General features: G+C 42.3%; 1 protein-coding gene across 3 annotated transcripts in view; it reads left to right on the top strand.

Moving 5' to 3' along the window:
* Positions 1–25193, top strand: part of LOC121177297 (ADAMTS-like protein 1) — an 81540-nt gene that overhangs the window by 34134 nt on the left and 22213 nt on the right. For 2 of the 3 annotated variants that reach the window (XM_041031562.1, XM_041031564.1), the window contains exon 3: positions 20618–20745. In XM_041031562.1, coding sequence (XP_040887496.1) covers positions 20618–20745 — 128 coding nt within the window. Of the gene's footprint in view, positions 1–17260; positions 17383–20617; positions 20746–25193 lie in introns of those variants that run through there. The other variant, XM_041031563.1, reaches the window with a different exon arrangement.

Below are 25193 nucleotides of genomic sequence, written 5' to 3'. Positions count from 1 at the left end.
CACACCAAGGACAGCCAGGATATTATGGGTTGTGACAGTTAAGTGGTGGTAATGACAGTCATTAGGGCCCAGCTCTACAGTAACGACCTGAGGCCAAGTGTGAGGACACTTCCACTTTGCCTGTCTTTACACGTTTCATGGAATGGCGGTTTCGTCGTCTTGCACTGTTGTTTTATTTTCTCACCTTTTCTCCCTCTCATCCTTTTGTTAGATGTTGGATGTTTTGTTAGACGTCTCTTCCTCTCTGCCCTCTGCCTCTCTCACTTCATCACATGCCAAGCAATGCAGGCCCTAATGTTTTTACATGCTCAATTGCACCTCAGGCAGCAACAGTAAGGGGCATTTTTTTTCCCCTTTTCAAAAACCTTCGGGGTGAACAAGTGCCGAGACGGTTCCGCCTTTTGGCAGGGTGTCAGGGTTCGGAGTAATTGGGGTTGGACGAGAGGGGCCAAGGGCCAGTCGGGGTGGCGAGCAGGGGGAGCACTCAGTGGCCGAGGCTGCAGCAGCTCGCAGACAGAGAGGCCCATCGCTCAGCTGCGTGCTAACTTGGCAGCTGTGTTTTGCATGTTGCGCCAGGTGGAAAGGGCAGCGGTCTTGCACAATTGAGCACTTCATTTGTCTTCATTAAAAGGATGGGCATGTTAGTTTTGGCAGTCCGAAAGGATGTTTAGGCTCAAGTTTTTTCCACTACGTGCTGTGCCCCCTGGTGTTTGCACCACTTTAAGTTAAAGCTTTAGCTTCAGCTTCCACCCCGAGGAGTTTTTAACCACTAGTAGTGCTACTGAGTAAAGTTTTAGTGAGCAGGTCCCAGTTTTGCTAATACATCTTGAATGTGCACATGGTTTCATCCACAGATTGACAGCAGATTGTGGCTTTAACATGCTTATAAATATAATAATGTGCCAACAAAGCAAGAAAGAAGAAAATGTTTTAGCGATTAAACATGGAAAGAATGGAAAATGAATATAAACCATGTAGGTTTCAAATTCTTCCAAACTAATCAGCTTTGCAAATGTTTAATCAGCAAGGAAATAGACTAACTAAATACACACACTGTGTTTTGGTGAGCAACAGCAACACTGACGCAACTTTATTTGTTAACAAAACAAACCACAGCGTACCTTCAAAGGGATAGTCTGACATTTAGGCAAATACTCTAATTTGCTGTCTTGCTAAGAGTTAGATGAGAAGTTCAATATCACTCTCATGTCTGTATGACTAATCTGGATCAGGATCTAGTGTATGGTTATCTTAGCTTTTTTCTTTTATTGATTTATAACTCATCAGTACACTACTACCATGTAGAACTTTGAAGCATAATGTTTCATACAGTTCCCACTCACTTCTATCCAGTCCCATCACTACCTTTCTCCAATCATCATGTTTGCTGATATTTATTCATTATCTGACTTGTTTCCTTTAGAAATGAACTTCTCTGGATCCGTCCACATTGCACTGAATGAGTTGTTTATTAGAATCCTTGTGTCTATAGCTGGATTGGAAAACCTTGGGTCCAAGCAGCAAGATAATAACTGCTTTCGTGACGCCAGTTAGCCATGAATGCCAGTGTTTGTTTTTGCATAGCCAGCAATCTGAAAGGTACCCAGACTCTCTTGAATTTTGTTTGCAAGACAGACCAGGACAACAGTTTGTCCTTTGCACTGGAATTGATGTCCATTGTGCATTTAAAGCAAGAAAAAGAAAGGACTGAACAGGCAAGCAGTGAATTAGGAGACGTTCGCCTTTTTGACTTGTTCGCTTTGGCTGGCTGACTGGTGTTTGGCACGTGCGAGCGCTGTTTGGAGCATTGGCTCCAGCGCTCTTGAAGAAAGTGCTGAGTGCTGGTGAATGTGGTGTAAAGCCACGTGGCTTTGGACTGGGGATCTTTCTCTCGCCCCCGTGTTTGTTCCATCAACATATGTGTTCAGTAAAGCCCTGGCCCTCACTGTGCCACAGTGAATATCTCCCCCGCTTGATGTGGTCTCACACCAGTGCTCTGCGGGTACTGGAGTGGTGCTGCTGAGGTAATACCACCAGGGACAAGACCTCACCACAACACCCACATAACAAATGTGGGTGTGTGTGTGTGTGAGAATGCATGCAGCCAGTAGGGTGTCTGTTGCTGGCTACTGTTGCACGCACACTCCCCTCTGCAGAGACACTTAGACAGCGTACCCTCGTGTTATTCCATAGTTGTTTGTATTTGCATGCTGGCATGTGCATATACTGTGCAGCGCAATATGAGAATTCATGTGTTTGCGATTACTGCGCCTTTGGCATTCAACACTATCACATGTCGCCTTGCACATGCACAACATCCAAAACTATGTCTTTGATTAATGGGTGAAGCCTCCCCCCTCTGCTCTCCTACCTCCTCTTCCTCCCCTATCGTCCCCACACTCTTCTTTCCTCACCTTCTGCAGTATCTGCTTCTCCTCGGCATGTGAAGGCACGCACACCTTTTGTGGGCGACTGATTGATTTCTAATTGTTTACATTTCAAGTTTCACTCCCTGTTGCAGATGTTTGTATTTTACTCCTCGTTCATTGTGCATTTACACAGACATGCACAGACACAAACAGAGACACACTCGTACAATAGGGATGTGTTGATGCCAAAAAGTTTCGTCCAGGAATTTTTGGATGTCTTAGCCGTGGATTTTGGCAATGCACGTACTAATTGCCTCCAAGTGGAGGCGATTGTTGCTATTAGACCTCTTATTTTCTGGTTCTGTGTGTGTGTGTGTGTGTGTGTGCGTAGGGGCACGTGGGCGAGATTATTCAAGGCCTTTGCCATAAATGTGGTTCCAGTCTGGTTAAATAAGAGAAACAAGCTAAATTAAATTTTGTCACAGTTTTCAAAACAAGGAAAATTGCAGCCAAACAATAACATCTCAGTCTAAGAAGCTCTCAGTCTTGATGGGAATCCCCCACCCAAACACTTTAGTTCTGTTTTAAATAAATTCAGCAGAGATGTTGCTTTAAAATAAAAATATGTCTAGGACAAGCTGTGTTTCACCTTGTGGTTGTCGACTTGAAATATACAGACTCACAGCAGGGTGGCAGTTAGTAACTTAAATAACTTCAGTAGCACTCCAATGTAAGCTTCTGCGTGAGGTGTTCATAGTGGCCATTTGGCTCCAGCAGCCTTTCAGTATGTAGCCAATCTCCAGTGTAAGCAACGGTGTTATCCTGAGTTACAGCAGTAATTACCTGCTGCTGAAGGATCCCTGCCACCCATGCGGAGCAGAGTTTAGGTTAAGCAGTGGGCAAGATGCAACCCAAAACGGATCGCTCTCTTTAATGTGGGCTCTAATGGCTCTGTGTGGAGCTCGTTGGGTATGTACAGTACAGTAGCAGAACAAACACACACATCTCCTAGTTTTCCTATCTGGAAAGCCATGTCCTGTTCTGCTTTCTGTACAATTAGCTTGCTGTATCCAGTGCAGCCGGGTGGTTTACTGGAAGGAGGGGCTGCAATTTAAGTTTCAGTTGATCCCCAAAGCTGTGTCTGTCAACAGTCATAGCAACAATGTGTGAATTCAGAAAATGATCAGCTGGTAAATCAATTAAGAAAACTAGTTGCCACCTAAATACTAATTCCTCTTGCACCATCTGTGCACTGTTTGTGTGAAGTTCAATGATCCTTCAGAGTCTGCAACTTCAAGTATGGCAAAATTTCGTCATGTTTGAAAGTAAATTTTCTCTTACTATGTCTTGATGCATCTCCAGTGTCTTCTTTACGCGGCACGAATGAGGGCATTGTGATTATTACTCCAGCATGGATTTTGTGGTCCCATCAAAAGTTTTATTTTTCATTCTTTTAAATATGAACAAGTCACATTCCAACAGCTAGTTTTCTGAGTCCAGCAGTAGTTTTATAAAAGGCGTGTGCATTTTCACATTCAGTCCCTCCAGGCACTTTTTCAGATTTTGCAGCATTATCAACTACGTCCTTCACCTCACTCAGTAAGTAGTTTTGGATGACAGCAAAAGCTACGATTCCAAAATGTAATTTATACTCTTCAGTGCATTAAGCAGTGGAGCTTGGCTGTCTGTAAGTTGTGTATTCCTGAGGGATTTTAGGGTTCTTATAGTCCAGCGCTTAACTCGGCATCTCTGGTTGTGCAGTACTTACTGTATATTGAAAGAAGGTTTTGGTCTGAATGTAGTGGTCTTGCCCTGGTGCATGCTGAGAACCCATCACTGCAGAATGGTATAAGTAATGTGAGCGTAAACATGAGAAAATCAGGACCATGAAGTGTATGTGTCCAGACCTACAGCAGGGCCACAAACACACACACACGCAAACTCACACACGCCTGTGCACACTCAGTTTTCGCTCTCAGGGAGCCCTGGGAGAGAACGTAATCTGTTCACAAACCGCAAAATTGAAAAATGACCCTGACACTCCTCCAAATTGAAAAGTGAACAGTGCTTGCAACTCAAGAAGGCATACTTAGACCAGAGCTTTACACAACACAGAGATAAGCCCTTGACTTCAAAATTAGCACAATTTAAGGATCTCTTTAGGTTGTAGGTGAAGATTCATTTGAGTCGCTCGCTCTTGCTCGAACTTGTACATACACACTTTAATGTTCTGCAGGGCATGAAGCTGTGGAGCCAGTGAGTCAGTGTATACTTGAGGGATTTTTTTGTTCTTATAGACTGGTGCTTAACTATAGGTATCACTGGTTATGCAGTACTGAACAGCACAGTCAAAGGACACATGCACCAAACAGTAAGTACAACCTAAGTCCTTTTAGTTTACCACAAGTTTAGTATAATACTTTGGAAAATGTGAAAACTATACTTACTCAGTACAAATGATACCAGAAGGATAGGTGTCACTGATGTAGCTGATCTTACTCATTCTCCTGCCATTTTGAGGGGCCAGAGGTTAGTAAAAGATAAACTCATCCGAGTGTTGTTATGGTTCTCTCCTGCCTGAACTTGTTTGACTATAGATGTGAAAAAACAAAAAACAAAAAAACTTGGTGAATATTTTCTTTATCTTATCATTGTTTGGTATAGCTTTTTCTAATTTTGCAGACCTGGTGGTTTGGCCAAGCATTGGTTGGCTTTACCACAGTGAGATGAAGTAGATGGATGCCTGTTTGCAAGGTTTGAAAAACACATGATGTACTGCTTACTAAACTGTGTTTGTGCATTTTGAATTTGTTAGCTGTGGCTTAGAAATCAAACAACACAAAAGCCTCTGTCAAACAAATTCAAAGCATCCAAAGGACGGTTTTTAGGGAAAATGGTATTATAATGACCTGTAGCACAATTCCCAGCAGCACTGATGAGTAATGCACATGATGTGTTTGAAGTATTCAGTGTCTCCTAATCAGCAATATGCCTTCATTATAAACTCTATTTTACCCTCAGGAAACATATCATATACTCAGAGACAGCTTGTTTTAGATGTCATAGCCTTGTGGTCTTCCACAGATCATGCATGTTACCCTCTTAATAGTACAACAAGTTGTGTGTAGTCATAGCTTAATTGGTCTTGCCTCTGTGTACCAGTGCATGAGGTTTACAAAAGGCCCTCAGGCTGATTGTGAGCACGGCCCCGTTCTCTGATTTGAAGTCGAGTGCAGAAACCACGGAGGCTCTGAGAAACTGGGCCTTTTTTCTGTTCATCCGGCAACGTGGTATTAATTCCAATGATGCTTCCCAGATGCATGTACCGGACACTGAGTTTGGAGAAGCTGATATGTTAAGCATAGGATAAGCAGTCAAAGCCGTTGTGCAATGCCAAAGCTATTTTAAAGGATCAAAATTTAAGTGTGTATGTGTTTTTTTGTTTTTTTTTCTCGACCACCTTAAAAAGCTTTAAAACTCTGGACCTTGAGCTAAGTTTCACTTTGCTTTTCCCATTTGTTTTTCTTTTTCATTATACTAACTTCAAACAGTAGGAATATGAGATCTGTTCAGAGGTCAGAAGCAGAAAGGTACAAACCTTTTACAAGAAAAAAAAACAAAACAAACAAAAGCAGCTACCTATAAGTTCTGTATCAGAGCAGCATCTGGTGCTTTAGTGGATGTGCATCCTCCCACAACATGCGTGCAAACTTTAGAATCGTTTTTTTTTTTCTGAATCCTGACCCAACTCCCAGTGAAAGGTGACCCAGTGGAGTATTGAAGCTTCCAGATTTATGAGCCCGTAGTGAACGATGAAGGTCCTGCGATGAAAACATTGTCTGGAGGCCTTGGGCCGGGAGCCAGGGTGTTAGTTGACTAAAGACAACTATTCGTGCTGGTGTTCCCTTGTCCCCCAATGAAATGTCTGCATTGTGTTGTTATACGGGGTGTCTGTAAAGATAGTCTGCCTGTGATTTATGGTATTAATCTTCGCATTGCTGTGGAGCCAAATGTGAATATCTGTGGTAACAATATAAAGCCATCAATCATTTGATCACTGAAGAAATAATTAATATTGTGCAGAAAGGAAGCAAGAGCTCATCTCTAAATATTTAGAAAGGAAAAAAAAATATATTGGAACTGAATTTTTAAAGAAAGAGGAGAATTAGCCTGTCCAGCATATTCCTATCGACCTCTGCAGTTTTAAGCTCAGTTTGATTTCCTCAAAGTTAAGAATGTGCTGTTCACTGTTCGGTTGTGAGTTGTGGCGCCTTGGGTTTTACAGGTTGAACCACAAGCAAATGAGCAGCATTTCTCACAATCAGATTTTTTTTTTTTTTCTGAATGAGCTCACTGGGATAATGATAGGGGATGAAGTACAGCAGAGGAGCGTCTCTTCTACTCCATCTCTCACTGGGATGCCATAGATGATGGAGTGATGGGAGGTGAGGGATTGTGGGTGTCCAACGGGTGAGGGAGAGGTTTTAAAAGCCCGGCGCTGCTTTGCCCTCAATTGCATGGCGGCACGAGGCAAAAGACACCAATTAGAGGGAGGCGCAGAGTGAAGGCCTACTAGATGAGCTCAGCCTGCGGCTCCTGTCTGGCACACACATGTATTTGTGCGTGCGCACACACACACACACACACAGCTTTGTGTGTCCTTTGTTTGTGAGAATCTGATGACAATAGGCCAGAAGGAGAAAAGTGTTTGTACCCGCTAATGATTTAAAATGTGTACATATGTGTGTGATATATAGCCAGGCCTTCTCTGTCTATGGGTGGGAGGATTTATTTTAACACCCTCTTATTTTCTGTCTGATGCCAGAAGCTATGGGTTTGTGTAAACCTCTGCCACACTTGAGAAGGCTTAGACCACCCCAAACACTGCAGACAAGTCTTGTCAGTGTTTGTCATACATCCCCTTTAGACTCTGTATACTGTACGTACAATGTATGTGAATGTGGGAACTGGGGAGGCAACTGGGAGCTAGAACTGATATTTGAAGCTCAGAGACATGTGTTCTGTTTTCTTGAGATGTTGTTGCTGTAACAGGTTGTTAATAAAGATTTTAATGGATTTACTAAATTAACCTTTACCTCACTGTAAAGGTCAGATTTTAAATTCAGCCACTTATTAAAGTTGGGCTCTTGCTTATTGAAACTTAGGGTGCTTATCAGTCTAGAGCTCATGTGTCTCTAAGATTGAAGTCACTTTTTTGCAGCTGTTTTTTATTATTATTATTTTGTCTTTAAGGTCACGATGATTCTCCTGACCCAACTCCCAGTGAAAGGTGACCCAGTGGAGTATTGAAGCTTCCAGATTTATGAGCCCGTAGTGAACGATGAAGGTCCCGCGATGATTCTACTGTGCTTTAACAAGGCTGTTGAGCAGCTTTGGAGATGAGCCTCTAAATGTCTTGTAGTTTTGTCTGTCAGACACAAGGTGCTGCTCTTGAGCTGTGAAGACTGCAACAGAAATTATTGCTGAGAAGTTAGCTTTCTCTTCTTTTTTTTGCAGTGCTTGAAAGTAAAATAAAAAAGATGTTTAATACCTGAATTACACGTGTTCAGCACCTTTCGAGGTAGATACCACTTTATGTCTCTTACTCATTTCTGAATATCACAAAAAATGTAGCCCCTTGCTGACAATTCGGGGTCAAGATAGAAAGCTGCTTATTCTTCCTCTCCTCTCCTGCTGTTCAGTTTTACTGTCTGAGCTGCAAACTCCGTGCTGGTTGGGAGTTCACTACAGTAGCATGTTTAAACAGCTGTGAGCCCAAAAGCTCCTGGGGAAAACAAGGTAAAGGGGTTTTTATGTGGGAGCGGGATGGGATGGGGGTGCGCTGATCCATTGCGGCTCTTTTCCTGTGCGGTTACTCTCCAGTCATGCATCTAAATGTTTCCTCTCCTCCTCCATCACCTGGGCAAGGAGGACATGTGAGGTTTCCTTTCATGAGCGTGCGCTCGGCGATTCTGTTTTGTAAACTGTGAAAGAGAAACTTGATGTAGTTTCCACATTTCATTGGCAATGTAAAGGAACACAGCCAATGGCGTGAGTTTTGTAAACTCACTGGCTTTTCTCAAAGTGTATTTACTTGGCGTGCTAACATGCACAGATTTAGCTGTTACACACTTTCATACAGTCACACACACACACACACACACACAGTTCCTCATCTCTCTCTATCATTCTTTTTCTCTCTCTGTGTCTCTAACTCTCATTTCATTGTAAGCACATGTTGTTTTGCAGAAAAGACTGATGCTGTCTTTCTTTTTGGGAGGACACTGTCTCATAATATTTCAGCCTTGAAGAAGTAGACTGACCCACACTGCCATCCACAGGCCACACCATTAGCATGGCTGAAAATATTGATTTTTACTGCTTTAATGGGCATGTATGACATTATACCAAGCATATAAATAAAGTTTAAATGATCACAAAATAATCTGACAATCATATCATGTTACTCCTTAAAGACAGAGCTAATACCCTTTAAATAGACGAAGGATTTCTGCACGCAGCTCTCCGCACAGCATTCACTTGGCACCATTGATCGTCCTCTTCAGTTGGCGAGGATGCCTCCCCTGTTTTGTCTCTGGTTACATCCAGAGCAGTGATGTCAGCTAATTTCTTTTGCCATTATCTTGCGGTCATACATACTTGGATTCTGAGTTTCTTGAAGCTTGGCATTGCGTTGCTACAACAGCCTCCTGTCCTGTCTTTTTTTTTTCCAGAGGAGCCTTAAAGCTCCTCTTCACTGTCGGGCAGGAGTCTGAGGGGAAATTTGGAGGAAAGGATGGGCATTTTTTGAGTCCTGTTTATCTTGAGGCTTTGGTGAAAAACCATAATATGTGTCCCGTGGGCCATATTTCCTTGTTGACCTACTAGCGAGCGCTCTGTATTTGATATGCCAGTGGTTTTGGAAAAGGATGGGGCAGGACGGCAGGCGTGTGAGCGCTCTTTTCCATATAGATCTGTGATCTGCTCCGTAGGTTTAGACAGGCTGAGCTGAAACGCTATCCGGTAAATTTTATGCAAGAGGGATGGAAAGAGAAAAGACAACTTAATGGAGTGACAGCCTGAAAAAGAGAGAGGCTTAAAGAGAGAAAATGCAGATGAAATGGAAGTGGGTATGGCTGAACTGAGTCACTGCATGTGCTCTTTTTTCCACTTTTTCTTCTCTGCTGTTATTCAGGGTGTCTTTCACCATCTGTCTCCTCGTATCACTTCCTTGTCTTTTCTTTTCAGATTATGTTAATAAAAAGCTCCACAATCTGACCTGTTAAACGATATGATGATCAGTCTCCTCGTGTCTGTGTGGTTGCATCCTCTACGTGTTTCTCAGCTGATTACAGAAGCATATGGGTGAGGAATGCTTGATTGCAGAGCCGCACTGTGGCCGGCTGATAGATTGTTTCCTCTCTCTAAATGTGGGTGCTGCAGGACAAAGCCCAGTTGATGTGTTGAAGTGTGACTGCCTGACAGAACTGTCAGCACTTCCAGCACCATGGCAAGCTGTGGACGGAGAGGTACATTGCGTAAGAGCTTATGTCATGAATCCTATACGGAATCAAAAAAGAGTCAGTAAGATTTGGATCTTTCTGGTCCTGCTTTTACAGCCAGAATCAGGCCAATTTCAAATTGTGTGTGTACATGTGTAACTTCTGGGTCTCGCACAGTGTGGGACCTTTGACTACTGAGATACTTTTCTGCTTTGCTTTTTTTCCTGCAGTTCCAAATCTTGAAATAATTTTAGTTTGAATCCTCCATTATGAAGGCAATCATTTAACAAGGAGTAGAAAAGACTGAGGTTTGCCGCAGATTTTCTCAAATTTTAAACTGGCTTGTTCATATTTGAACAATAATAAAAGCCAACATGTTTCAGCCTGAGATGAGAATGAATAATAGCCTGAGAAGTATTTTTCTTAAAATCTAATTGCATGTGTACAGAAAAATTTGGTGAATTTCTGTGTTTCTCAGAGGGAATTGGAACAATGTGCTGGAGGTGTCATCCATTTTTTCTTTAATCATTTCCATGTTTGTAGGTCAGATACAGGTCATAACAAGGAACTGAAGTACACACGCCCCTTTGCTCTCCTTGTTATTGCATCATTATTTAACCAAGTGAAAAATGTCAGATTTCAGAGGACGCTCCAAGGGTTAAAGCCTCCTTTGACCACCTTTATCATATTACTATCACTTTCTCTGATCGTCTCAGAGCCAAAGACAACACACAATACATTTTCAGCAATGAAAAACACATGTTACTGATGTGACTCAATTTTGGGGTTAAAAAAGTGAAACCTTAGCTGTACGCTGCATATACAGGGCATCAGGCACGTCTCTTTGTGGCTTGAAAAGCCTCAGCTCGCTTTGAGTGTAAATGCTCCACACTCACACATCATGCATAATAAGCCGCTGAGACAAACCAGGTGCCCTTTTTTATTTGGAGGAGGAGGAATCGCCGGTGAACTGTTGCGTCTCGTTCTGCAATTATGAATGAGGTTAACGAGAGATCCTGTTTCATGTCTGCAGTTCAAGAAGAAGAAGTTCTAGAAGACCTGCTTTAAAACTTTGGACTTAGTTTCTCTGAACTCTCATGTCATGAATCAGACACAATATTGACTCTATGTCTCTTCACTTAGATTAACTATTTGCTTGAGATAATTACAGTGTTTTCCGTGTTTTTGAGTTTATACTGTAGTTTTCCATTTAAGTTTTGGCACCAGTGATGTTTCATTTGTCCCAGTCACTGGTCTTTTATAAGCTGCTGTGGATCCTGACATGATCATAGATGTCATATTTACAGTTCTGCAAACCTGATGGAGGCTATTGCAGCCAAAAAATCTTTGGTTTCACAGTTTTGATTGCTGCAAATGGCTGCACTATTTTTTCATCATAACTCAGCGTTTCCCTAGACAGCTTAATGAAACAAGCTGTCCGGGGTTTATATTCATCAGGAGTCACAGAAACTGGTCCTAACTACCCTGGAGTGAATTAAATTTGGTCCTTTAAAGCAGAGGATTGAGGTATCAAACTGCTTAAAGAAGAAAAACATCCTGTGATCTTGAGAAGAGTCGTTTTAAGCTGTTAAAGGCAGTTAAGAGGAAAGATTTGGTTGTAATCCAAACATTAGCTCAGCCAGTGTGACAGCAGTCATTCAGTCACTCTCAAAAGTTCTGCCAAATGGGGAGCTTTGAGCTGTGACAAGTTTTAGTCTCTGTCAAATTCAGAGAATCCCTTGTCCTGTATTGTATTGTGTAGTAAATCACACTATGCAAATCATTCTTAAAACAGTGGGCATTAATGTCTCTTGTTGTTCCCCAAACATGTTTATTTGATCTGGAAAGAACACCAGCGATAAATGAACCATCTGCTTGCTGCTCTGCTCTGCTCTCTGCTTTTTATGATCAGATAAAACAGAGCAAGCTGTTAATTACTGATACTCATGTTTATTGATTGCAAGTCCCACTTTATAACTTGTAGCCTTATGTCACCAAGCAGAATTTCTTTTACAAGGGAGCAGTTTTTTATTTTTAAAGCGACAAAAAACAAAAGCAGTTTAGCAGTGTGCATGTAACTTCAGAGTAATTTATTTTGAAATGCATGAGGAAACCAAAACAAATTAGACACTCAGACAGGAAGGAGTTGGGGGGGTAAAAGGATGACAATGTCTGGATGCATGTCAGAAATGAACAACCCCAGATGGAGCAGTGACGTCTTCTGTTCAGTTTCACAGGGCCAAGAGGAGGATGTGCCGTCACTGCCACCCACTAACTTGAATTCCAATATGAACTGTTTTTATTCTCCATGACCTTGTTTTATTGTTATGTTAATGGCCAATTTAACATAGCACCAATAAATAATATATACATGTAATATTTGAATTATTTAAACAGCATAAACCAGGTCAGATGAGAGGTTAAGTGACCTCTCTCAGACATAACATATATTTGCATTTATTTAACTCACTGGAGTTTGAAATGTCTTTGCTCTTATGTGTCCACACATAGTAGAAATAGATAAAAAATTTAATTACCCAAGGTCTTAAGCATACAGTTGCTTGAATGGCTTCAAAGATATAAATAATTCATATGAAGATAATATGTACTGAGTGTAAATTTCCAGAGTGTGCAGTTTAATAGCTGCATTAATTAATTTTGCAGTTGTATTGATTTGTATTTGAGTTTTCAGAAGAATCAGTGCAGTTTCAGAAAATGTATGTAAACTGTTCTAAAAAGGTATGATATCCAGATGAAATGGCAATATGGTCTCCATTTTGAAACACAGGGGATCAGTCAAGCTAGATGCCGGCTAGGAGTCCATAAATAAGCCAAGGTGCTTTGCGTCTGCCCAGATCTGGATGCAAGTCCCACGCTCCCCGTTTCCTTCCAGCCCACCTTGGCGGGCCAGTTTAGTCGCCTCCAGCGGCTTTACACGGCTAATTTATGCCCATCCCCTCCTGTCATACCCTCTTTAAAACGCCACAGTGGCCATGGTTGGGTTAAGGAGGGAGGCATGTGTATGGGGAGAGTGCTGGCGTAGAGGGACCCTGATGTAGTTTGCCTGTGCGTTCACCAGAAAGCTGCTAAAACATATGAGCTCCCCTGAATGTGCTAATGGGAAAAGCTTGGTGCTGAGAACGTATGAACGCGGTTTCAGGAAGCAGTAAATGTCACTGTTGATTCTTAATTACGTGCCCCATTCCTCCTCTGTGCTGTGGGCTGCATGTGGAGTTTTAGAGGTTTGCTCAGGTGGGATCAGATTGTGGTTACTGGCTTATTCAAAATGTCACTATAAAGAGTACAGTAAATTATTATAATATATTATATCTTAAATATAGTTTTGCTTGTTTTTTAAAGAAAAAAGTGCCTTTGCTCACCCTCCTTACTGAGAAATAATTTGTTTATAGATTGATTGATTTTATTTATTTATTTATTTATTTATTAAACGGATGTCATAGTTAATGTTTTTATATATTCTTGGGCTGTGTTTTAGCCACACTAGCGGCGTGGCTCTAAGGATGGCAATGTCAGTCTGTCTTGTCTCAGAGGTAACTTTTTTTTTAGTCCTCCTTATCAAAACACATCACATCTGTTTTTAAATTATTTTATTCATTTGCAATATATTGATATCATGGTTAACCTCCCTGTACATTCTTTTGCCAGTTTTGTTGCAGATGTAAAATATGTTCACCATTTTAAATATTGAAGCTTCCACCATGAAGCCATCCAACACAGCCTCACTGGATGTTCTGGGACTATGCAAGCTGACAAGACCTTATTATGCGCCTGCTATCCTGAGAAACAAATCATTTTGTTTTCATTCATGCTGTAAAAAGTTCTGGGACCAATATCCAGCAGAACAAATGTCTTCCTTTGCAGAGCTATGGGGAGTTCCAATCAGAAGGTCTTCTCGACTCCATGCCAACAGAGATGGGTCTGTTAGAGGCCAAGTTGGCGTTTGTTTTTCCCTTGAGCACATTATTTATCCCTAAAATGGCCTTGAATGCATCACTGTTCTTCCTCCCACCTCAACCATGATACAGTATCCTCAGAAGGTGTGTTTATGGCTCTGTAAATCTGTCATCTTCAGATTACCACCAAATATTGAAACCAAATATTGCTATCACTTGCAAGACTCAACAGTCCAATTGACCGCCCCTCTATATCAAGTTTTGTTATTGAATGATAATAAATAATCACAATCAAGTTGTTAATAAAAGGAGTTGGACTCATGGGGATGTGGAAGAAATAAAAGATAAAAGAAATAAAACCTGAATGCTGGTGATCAAAGACAATGAAGCTAATATTTAGGGAGTATTTTAAAGCACATGTTTTTGCTGTAATAGTGCCAGCTTTGAGTTGCTGTTTTGCAGTTCACCTCCCATCTGGCTTAAATTGGTTTTAACTGATTGTCGGGGAATTACATCTTTATTTTAATCCTCTGGTTTTGGGGGGGACGGGGAACTGTGGTTGATTTCAGCTGCAGGTCGTAAAATCCCTGTCCTGGTAAAACATTTTATATTGTGGCCCAGAAAAGCTTTTTAAACAATGGCTTTGGTGTAAATCATGCCTGGAGCACATACGTCGTTCGTGGAGTTTGTGGGAGGCTACCATTTATCCCACCTGAATCATATAAGTCTTCCCGTGGGAGCTGAGGGTTTGGGCTCTAAGTGTAACTGAATGTCATTCCCTGGTAACCTTAGCTTCACTTGTCTCTCTTTCTGAGAACTCGGGGCCTGTTAACTTGGGTCATCGTCCCATAATATATCAATCTTTTAATCTGACCATTTATTCTGCCACAGAGGAGTAGAGGAAAGGATCAGTTAAACTTCTGTTACTTGGAAATCCCACTTAGTGCCACTTTACAAGATCCAAAAAACTTTTTCAGTTTACATTTACATGTTATTTTGCATGAGTGAACTTTGCTAGTGTCATTTTACCTTACAGTGAGTGATGAGAGGAACTATGGTGGTACTCACAGGCATATTGATTGGCTGGTTTCCCATCATGTCATAGGAAAACATCTAGTAAATTTAACTTGCATTGTTCTTGTCCTAATGAGGGTCAGGAACCTATTTTGTTTAAATTACCTGCAGTGACTTGAACACTGCAGTATTTCTAAAAAGTCACTCAGTTTTAAACTCAGACCAAACCCCACTTCTTTTGAAGTGAAAACATCAGTGAATTGCAAAATTATTACCTGAATGTTTATCATGATTTAGAGATCCCCTGCCTGGTTCAGCGTTGAGCCGCTGTACTTACTATGGCTGTGTTCACGCACAGGTTTAGACGTAAAGCGTTGGTTTGTTTACAGCCTGTCTGATTGTCTGTCTGCGGACAATCAGATCCCCTAATTGTCTCAACCACTTGCATGCGTCCCTCATGCAACCTAATATCGAAGTCTGCCCTTTTGTAAAATAACAATGCACTATATCATGTTTTCTCACCTCATCGTGTTCATGGATTATTGTTTAAACTGTGAGGAGACACCTCCGGCAATGTTGTGGTAGAGAACTGGCTCCAAGTGAGTGTCAGTCAAACACATTCATTTCCTCCTCTGGTGTTTAGTTTTAAACTCTGGGCACATCATCGATGCCACAGTTTATTTTCTGTAGTCATACATTTGCGAATGTGAGAAGGATTTCTTCTGAAAGCAAATATCAGAAGGTTATGGATTAAGGGTGCAAGGGGGTATAATTTCTGTGTCGGCCTGTGAAAATGTACGCGTCCCCATCCCTCCCCGCTGGCACCACAAAATACACCAGTGTTAAGTGGATAGTTGAGGGTGTGTGTGTGTGTGTAGGTATGTGTGTGTGTGTGTGTGTGTGCGTGTGTGTTTTTGGTAGTTCCCCAATTCGCAGAATGTACAGACATTCCCCCACTACCAAATCAAACAAGCCAAGTCCCAGACTGTCAGCAGTGAGTTAAGACTCCAAAATGGCTTTGCTGTGTAGAAGTTAAGTATAAAAAGTGTGTGTGTGTGTGTACTGGTTAAGTGTCGAGACATCCGTTCCGATGTTGTGATTAAGGTTGCTGACTATTTGCTCTGGAGTGCAGCACATTCCTTGCAGCCTTAATTGATAGCAATTATGTGGGTTTTGATTTGGTGTTTGATTGGGAGGTGGATTTGAAGTCTCGATCTGACGGGCACAGAGTTTTTATTGTCTTTGGAAGGTCAGGGTTGAATGCCTGAGCGATAGCCTGCTACCTTGTAAGTCACATCACAGGGCACCAGTGGGTCGGCACTAACTTGGACTGCTCTATTTCTTTTTTTTAGCTTTCCGTTTTTCAGCTTTTGTTTTTGTGTCTTGCCATTGCAAAAGTTATACTGAAAAAGCTACTCAGTGTGTAGTATATCCCCACTGTGCCGAGAGCTGTCCGTCTTACCAGTTGTTTTTCTCTACAACCAGAGGAATTGTCCCTCCAGGGGACACCTGGCTTGTTCCCCACCTCCACAGAGCAAATGTTCACTGGCTTAAACTGCCAGATGTTATGAAAGGATCTATTGAAGTAGACTTTTAGGTCATAAAATCGCAAAAAAATCACCATGACTGAAAAGTCTATTCTGATACCGTCAGTGACCAGACTATGTCATCTGATTTACATGGGGCTCTCACATGTAACTCTTTGTAAAGCAAAACACAGTCAGGAGCTGGACATGAAGTCATGTGCTCCCAAATATGTCTCAGTTTTGTTTAGATGTATGTTTGGAGTCAGCACTTCTATGCATGCTTGGACATTTGAGATTTCTTTTTCTAAAGTTACCACAGTATGACCGAGATTTTTTGACATTTTCAAAACAGAGCGTTGGCAAAAGAAGGAGAAAAGCCGTCCAGGGCTGAAAAGAAATGAGAAACAGTGGCACGAGCAAGAATGATAGAGAATGAGAGAATGGCAAGCAGGGTGGAAAAAATAGCAATATGAGAGACAGAAATTTGAGATATTAGGAGGAGAAATGGAAAGAATCAAAGGGGGAAGAAAATTGGTTTACAGTTGTCTGTCTGCCATTATTCCCACTATATGATCGTCTGACACACACACACACACAAATGTGTGAAGTTGTGAAGTTGCAGCTGGCCCAACTCCTTGTTTGAACTAACACGCTTGACTGGGACCTATTTATTGATTGGCTGGTGTGCCAGACCTGAGGACTCGCGGGGTATCCGAGCCCCGCAGTCACTCCCCCCACGTTCACACATCGCACACAACCAGAACCCACACACACACACACACTCTCCCAGCCCTCCTCCCTCCCTCAGCTTTCCCAAGTTACTCCTGAAGAAGAACGGGAGCAAGTCAGAGAGGAGACGGCAGGCAGACAGACAGGACACACAGAGTGACCCAGAGAGGAGGGCATCACACATCAGCCTCACACGCACACACACACACAGACACACACACACACGGACACTGAAGCAGAACTGGAGTGATCAGCTCACACACTTTGAAAAGGCATGGAGCAAGATTTTTCATCTTGCAAGCTACTGTTGACAGCTCTTCTTATCCTGGTACAGTAATGTTTTCTTATTTCATCCTGTAAACATTGATTTTGTTGAGTGACACTTTTGTCGTGTATCTTTCATTTCATCATTCATCTCCTTAAAATGCTTGTCACACCTAATAATGCATTCAGAAAACGTGTTCTAATGGATTTATTTACTGTGCATAAGTGTGTATGTATGCACAGTATATACTTTATGATTATGTGACTCTCCCATCAGCAGTAGCTTTAACAGGGCTTGTAACTTGCTTCTGCTGAAACGTCTCCGTACCTCCTCTGTGCTTTTGATCCAAGCCACAAAAGTAGACTTGTAATGCAAGTGCAGGTCAGTAAGCTGTTTTGTCAGAGGTGAAGGCTCCCTGTTACATTGCAGCGACTGCCTCGCGGCGTGACTGTGAGTACAGTGCCGTGCCGTGCGGTGCAGAGCAGACGACAAGAGATTCAGCAGATGTGCAAATATCATATGTCTTGCCGACTGAAAAGGCCATCGTATGTATATTGACACAGTCTGCAAAAGAAGGCACCGGAGTCAGGTTTCTTTTTCCCTGTCGAGGAGTTTTCCATCTTCAAGGAAAATGTCCTTAGTCTCAGCTGCTGACAGGTGACTTAAATAGAATCTGTCCATCAGAATAACCTATAATGTGGAGATCAGTGGTCTTTTGTCACATGCTCATTTCCTCTCTTCCACTTGATGTGAAAACATGGGAGGGGTGACAGCCAGGGTGCCTTGTGGTCATGTGCTTTCTCTGTTTTTCTCATAGTTACAGAGCTAGAGGACAAATATGTCCAAATAGACATGCTTTGTTGTGCAAATGGAACTGTTGAGGAATCGGAGGTGGCATTGTGAGTTGTCTGGGGAAGGAATCTTGATATGAAAGGGTGCCTGCTCCCTCCATGAGGCCATCTAGTGGAAATAAAACCCTGGAGGGATCAGAGCAGGAGAGGTGGGATGTGTAGTGATGGAGGGTTAGGGAGCCTCCAAACTGGATATCTGAGCCTTTTGATTATTGGATCCAAATCCCAGCAGGACGGCCTTCTGACTAGCGGAGCCTTGTGTTCCTCCGCCTTCATTGAGAACAATAGCAGCACAGTCAGCCAAACAACCTCCTCATCTCCATCCCTCCGTCCCTTCATCTACTTCCCCTGCTCTTTCTTCACCAGCCTTGTTATGCCTCGGGCTCTCTTGGCTTTGCAACATACAGCTCCCAGCTGTAATTGAGTGCAAAATTCACTGATTGCTTTTCAAAGGAGAATTAAGATGGTGTGCTAAACGGCTGCCCAGAGCGCAGCCTGTGTTTATTTACCGTGGATCCAAACATTGAAATAGTTGGCCTGTGCAGAAAGTCGTGCCGTTGCCGATATGTTTGGCTGTATGCTCCGCTGGCTGCATGTTTAGGTCTTGCCGTTCCCCTCTGCTGTTCCTCAGGCGTCATCAGCACTGACAGCCATTTATATCAGTCCCCCCACACTTTTAATAATGTGAACCCACCACCCCTCTCTGCAGTGTACAGGGTGTTTTTGCTACCGTGACACAAAGAAAATAATCAGAGCAGTATTATTACCTTGTATCGGCTTTCCTCTACAAGATCCATTCATCTTTGTAGACAAAGCACAATGCCATGCTGTTGGGAAAAGGAGTCAAAGAGGTCAAAATAACTTGGCATGTCCGGAGTTTTCTTTCTAAAACCTCCAGGCTGTGTATCTCAAACTCAGAGCTGGACCTTCAGCTCATTGAGCATAAATCTTTTTACAGCAGGTGTTACACACAATGTCCTCAAAGTCCCTCCCCCTATTCATCGTGCTCAGAGAAAGTGGGCTCGTTGTGCCTCACATTTCATTCTTAATCTGCAGGATTTGGGATTTTTGACACTGTCAAAAACTCTGCTGGATGTGCAAGCACAAACTGCCAGCCTCATGGTGTATAGATCTCACGGTGGGAGGTTGTCTAAAGCGCACAAAAACTGCATTTCTGCAAACTTGAAATATTCTTTCATGGTTCACTGACACCAGAAAGGCTGCCTAAGTGTTCAGGTTATTATGGAAAATGATAATTTTCCTATTCATTGCTTTGAAACCTCCAGTGAATGGCAGATTCTTTTATTAAATGTGTTTGCACCTCCACTCCACTGAGTCACATTCCTGCTGCATAGGAGGTGGATGATTTGTCCCAGTGTTGGGTCCAAGTTCCAGGTCTTTTTTTTCTTTCTCATTTTCCAGGTTTTCATGAATTCAACAGGTACAGAACCAGTTTTTCCTTCACCTCTTTCTCACTGGCAGCTTTCGAGTAGAAGCTCTCTCTCTTATTATAGAAAGCAAAAAAACTATCTACTCTCCTTTTCACTTCACCTGGTATTTAGACAGCATAGCTCTCTAACTTCATTCAGTTAGCTCTGCAGAGGGCATCGAGACAGGCTTGATGCCAGAGGCTTATAACCAAGAGAAATAAACATACCTCACATGCAACCACATCCCATGACAGTGCCAGCCTTACAAATAAACATCATCTTTAGAGCCAGGTGAGTCAGTCCAGTTGAAACTTGTAAATATAAAAGACCTTGAGAAAAGACTAAGATACAGACTTGGAGAGGATCTTCATTCTTTTGGCTACATCTGAGATACACATTGTCCTTGTACTTGAAAAATTCATCTTCTCATAATATTGATTTTGGACCCCGCGGTAATATCCGTGCCTCCGCTGCCAAATACAGCATGATGCAATTAACAGAGAGGAACACAAGTGAGGCCTGAAGCTTAAGAGAGGACCAACATTTCATAATCTCAGGGATGACTCAGACAAGTGAAATATGCACAAGGGCCAAAAGTCGAGAGCTTTTGATTACTTCCCCTTACCGTCTGTTTTATCCTGTCACATGCACTCCTGTTCCGTTTGCAGCAGCTGTTGGAATTTAGTTCAGGCTCTATACTGGCAGTATGTCTTTTTTTGTGCTCTCATTAAACAATTTAAAGGCTGGATTTATATTTGATATGTAGGAGAAGGCCATAACTCATACAGCTAAGGACAATTCCCACACAGAAAGTTAAGTAGAGGAAGTTAAATAACTCACTTTTAACATGTCACATGTCTGATTGGGTCCTTGCGTAAGACAGTCTAGCTCAAAGATGGCACATGAGGTAACAACAGTAAAAAGGGGAACTGGAAATGCTCATACTATACATGACAGACCATATAAACAGTGTACTTCCTTTCCTCCTAAAATCATGTCTCTTCCTCTGGTGTGTAGAGTTCACGGACGGCCCGGTCAGAAGAGGACAGAGACACGCTGTGGGATGCCTGGGGCTCGTGGAGTGAGTGTTCCCGTACCTGTGGAGGAGGAGCCTCATACTCCCTCCGAAGATGCCTCAGCTCCAAGTAAGGCTTTCCGCTTAGCCAGGTGTCACCTAAAAGCCTGTTACATCCACGCAGTAATGCGGTGGGCAAATATTTGTCCTCATGTTTTTGCAGAGTGCAATGTTAATTAGCAGAAGCAGCAGGAGCAGAACGCTTGCATATGCAATACACACATTTTCATGACTTAGACATAACCTGCTATAATATAATACGGCTCAGGAAAAGTAGGTGAATCTTGATAATAAATTACAGTGATGAATCTTAATTACTTGGTAACATGCCAACACAATAAATTTCTAACTGTCTTCTACAGCTTATATAAATACAAAGAAACAATATGTCAAATATGAGAACCAGAGACATAAATAACAGTCATATTTTTGACTGGGGGACTCTGAGTGCTGCCCTGTAATAAGTCTCTACCATTAAGAGATCCTTACATCACAGGAGGGGAGGATATACAATAAATTGAATGTATATAATTTCAAGTTAGAGTCTCATTGACCCTCACATAAATGGAAACAACCCATGGGCAATTTCTAAGCGTGTGCTCAAACACTATCCAGGGTAATCTCCTCTTTTAAAGAGCAAAATCCCGACTGGGGTTGGACTGGTTTCCATTAAAGGACCATATCATGGCTTTAAGATTCAAGGGAGGGAAGGATGAAGGGGGGGGTGTCTTTTTCTGCTGCCAAATAAATCCAGACAGCGTCCCTAATCGTGTGAGTAAATCTCATCAATTGCTCCGTTCCCATGGGCTCTAATGCGAGCGTTCAAAATACATGTGACTGTTTTGTGACCGTTAAATAGCCCTGAGGGGTCAATTGAGATCACTTGCCCATCCACCTCTGAAAACTGTCTAGACGGCCGTATGAGCCCAAATCTTGAATTCATCACTGACAATAGGGATCTGATTTTCAGTAATGGCCCAGACATGTTTCTTCACAAATCAGAGCATAACAATCAATGTCCCTTGCCAAAGTATATGTCACGTTTAATAACTCTTTTCTGTGATAGAGTGCTCTGCAAACAATGAGCCCATATTGGTTGGATTCCCACTGCTCATCATCTTGGCTTAAGCCACGGGACAAACTTGAACTTGCACTCTGGACCTCTCTGTCCTTTCATCCTTGTGCCAAAGTCACCCAGTTGGTTAGACTTAAAGCTAACCCAGTGAGCTTCAAGACTAAATCTCTGGCCCAAGTGTTCTGGGCAAAGTGGCCAATTACAAATGGATTTGAGGAACAAGAGAAAAAAACATGAGCCTGAAGGAGAGTATGTTTTCCATAGAAATGTTGTCACATTTATAGACTGGGAAATAGCTGCAGGGTGACTTCACTGCATTCCTGTATTTTTACAGTTCCCAGAAAGTATCGCTCACTCAGTAAAAGGTAGCCAGTCAGCTTTGCTGCCAAAGTCACCCTCTGTTTCACTGGTGGGGGCTTAAGAGGGAGCACCAGCAGTGACAGGAGCAGCCAGTGAGATCATAAAACAGTACAACTGTCCAAAGACACACTGACACAACAGCACAGATCATACTGGAGGTCATAACTGAAATGTGGCCTACTATACGGTGCTTCCAGCTCTCCAAAACCATGAATTCATCTGCACTGACACTAGAGATCCAGGCTGAGAAGTGTAAGGATGTCAAACTCGAAGTGACAGCTCCACACCCCCTCTGCTGCATTGTAAACACAGAGGTCAGTGGCTTTTTGAGGAGTTCATTTCATGATATCAGCAGCTGCCATTTCTTGTTGCTTGCCCAGAATTATTTGGTCAGGCAAACCTCACGTTGCTACTGGCTGTAAAAGCAATCGACGTGTTTAGAGGTGTTTGGTGGTTTGAGCTCCATGTGGGATGTTGGGAGTGTATGTATGTGTAGACGTACATGCTCATGTAAGTCCAGACGGGCATGTTTACAAACTTCTGTATCCTTTGGCAGCAAAAGTCAAGCAAGTGGTAGAACCCTCCATCCCACCTCATCCCACCTCACTCCGCTATTGCGTGGGAATGAGAGAGCAGTAGCCTGGCCCCGGGTGGCAGATCAAACAGCGTCATTAAAAAGCACAGCACAAGGCCCCTTGTGTGTATGTGACTCTTTGGAAAGAGCGCCTGGAAACGGGCCTGCAACACCCTCCAAACCAATACCACTCCAACTCTCTGACCTTTAAACACACACACACGCATGTAGGACCCACAGCTACTGCATAAATGCTAGACAACCTCCCAAACGGGCACATGCAAAGTACAGACTAAACACAGATTGCCTGGCCCTCATTAGTCCCACCCGCACAACACACTTCACTGGATCACAAGCTCCATTATTAACAACAGCATAGCTGGTTTGAAAAGCAAGTGTGGACATATGGATTGGGTGTCATGGCAAGAGAAAGCACTGCTCTATTATTTATGAGGTTCATGTTTGGCAAACACTTAAGATATTAGTCTTTTTTGTCTTTTTATAAAAAGAGGCCTTTCTCAACTTTATTCAGAGTTAGTTTAAATAATTGCAAAGTAAATTGGGGGGCAGGGAAGCAGTTAAGTATCTAAGCATTAGAAAAACCTCATTCCTGATAAGGGTGTTTTTACTATTCACTGGGTCACTGATTTGCAGAAATTAAAGGCAGTGGCTTTAAATGTCTGTGGTCTTTTGGAATTTCACCAAAGGCATGCCACAGCTGTGTTTAGGGTGTATGTTTAAAGGCTTTGGTAGTTAAAAGTGAGTTTACTCCAAGGGAATGAATTGTCTAATTACCTCGGGCCTGGCACCAAGACCATGTCTCTGACGTTACAGTATATGGGACCACCCTCTGTGTGGCGCGTGCAGTTCTGAAAATTTTATTTCCAAAGCCTTACCACTAGCAGCTCTGTTCACACGCTTGCGGCTGTACAGCTAACATGCTCATCATCAGAGTAACTGAAATTCGTCTTAAGAAGGACATGAGTGTCTGTGCCAGTTTTCATGCCACGATTGTTGAGACATTAAAGGAAAAATCAGCCGATCACCAAATATTCATCCTCTGGGTAAATGAATGTCTATACAAAAATATTCATGGTAATCTGTCCAATAGGTGTTGAGATATGTCATTGTGGATCAAAGCAGGGAACCAACCATCCCTGATGGTGGCACAAAAGGGCAGGAGATCACTGGACTAAAGTGTCTGACAAACTAGTGGACGAAGGAAAGAAGTAGTTCCTTTTTCTTCATCTTCATCTTCTTAGATGGCGCTCATTTTTCCTAAACTGATCAATAGCAGAGCTCACAGCACAAGCATATTTCAGGCATTACAAAATCGGCCACATTTTCATGTGCCTACTTGCCGCAAGCGTATCAATATTATGGCAAAGGTTATGGAGCCATGCTTGCTATTACTTTCAATCTAGCGAGAAGAGTTGATGACATATATATGGACATTATGAGCCAGACAAATTTTACTGCATATACAGCATTATAAGAAGTTATTACTATGAATTTTTCATGGTTACAATAGATTTTAGTTCTTTTCTTGCCTGAAGATGAGGTTATTGGCATGCTAGATGGTAGTTTTACTCTATGTGCAGTCTTGTGTGTTGTTAGCTGATCAGCAAACTCTGTGTAGTTGTGTCTTTTGTGTATATTTGGCAGAAAAGAGCAGGGTCATAGTCTGTGAGTTATGTGTTATGGGCTCCAGGAATTCTGATATTTCAACCAAGTCGTTTTTCCTTCACCAATGATGACGCCATGATGAATCCCAAGTCCCGGCCCTGCTTCTGCTTAGCCTCCACTTTGTAGCTTCCAAAGTCAAGAGGAAATGAAAAGGGAAATTCATTTTATTCTCTTTGCCTCCTTTTTTTTAATGTCTAGATTATATACTGCTTGTCCCAGTGTGATTTTCCACACTGATCCAGGTCTTTGCTACCTGTCTTTCAACTCTTGGTCTTTGAAAGTTTCTTGTTTGGGTTCAAGCCCCATGACCTACTGTTTGCCTTGGCAGAGGGGACTGTCTGAATTTGTCACAGGGTCTAATGTTCTTGCCATGCCACACGCTCCACATTCACTCCCTCTTCTTTCTGGAATAATATTGTAAAAATCCTTAAGCCCTCGTTCATCCCTGAGTCCAAACTCTGCAACGTTGCCTCCAATCATGATTCCAGATTAGCTAAGGGCCGATGACAGTGGAATTCCTCTTAAGTTTCCAAACTCAAGAGTATATCCTTTGATTAGTTTCCACTGGGTTCTTAGATAATTGGCCTATCATAGTCACCATCAATGGTTTATCATTGCTCGGCATCAAAGCACAAAGGAATCCTAATTTTCAGTAAGTGGTTAGCTCCATAATTTGGACAAAGACACTGCAGACTGTCGTGCACCGAGTCGTGATCCAAACTGCTCCAATCTGTTCTGCAGACACAGACTGGAGGGCTCTACCGTGTCTGCTTTACTACTGTATGTGCGGTACTGCTGGTTTATAAAGCAAGGATTTGTTTAA

The sequence above is a fragment of the Toxotes jaculatrix genome, chromosome 23 (genome assembly GCF_017976425.1).
Source record: "Toxotes jaculatrix isolate fToxJac2 chromosome 23, fToxJac2.pri, whole genome shotgun sequence".
NCBI lineage: Eukaryota > Metazoa > Chordata > Actinopteri > Toxotidae > Toxotes > Toxotes jaculatrix.
Note: the sequence above shows the minus strand (reverse complement) of the source record. Positions and strands in the feature narration are given on the sequence as shown.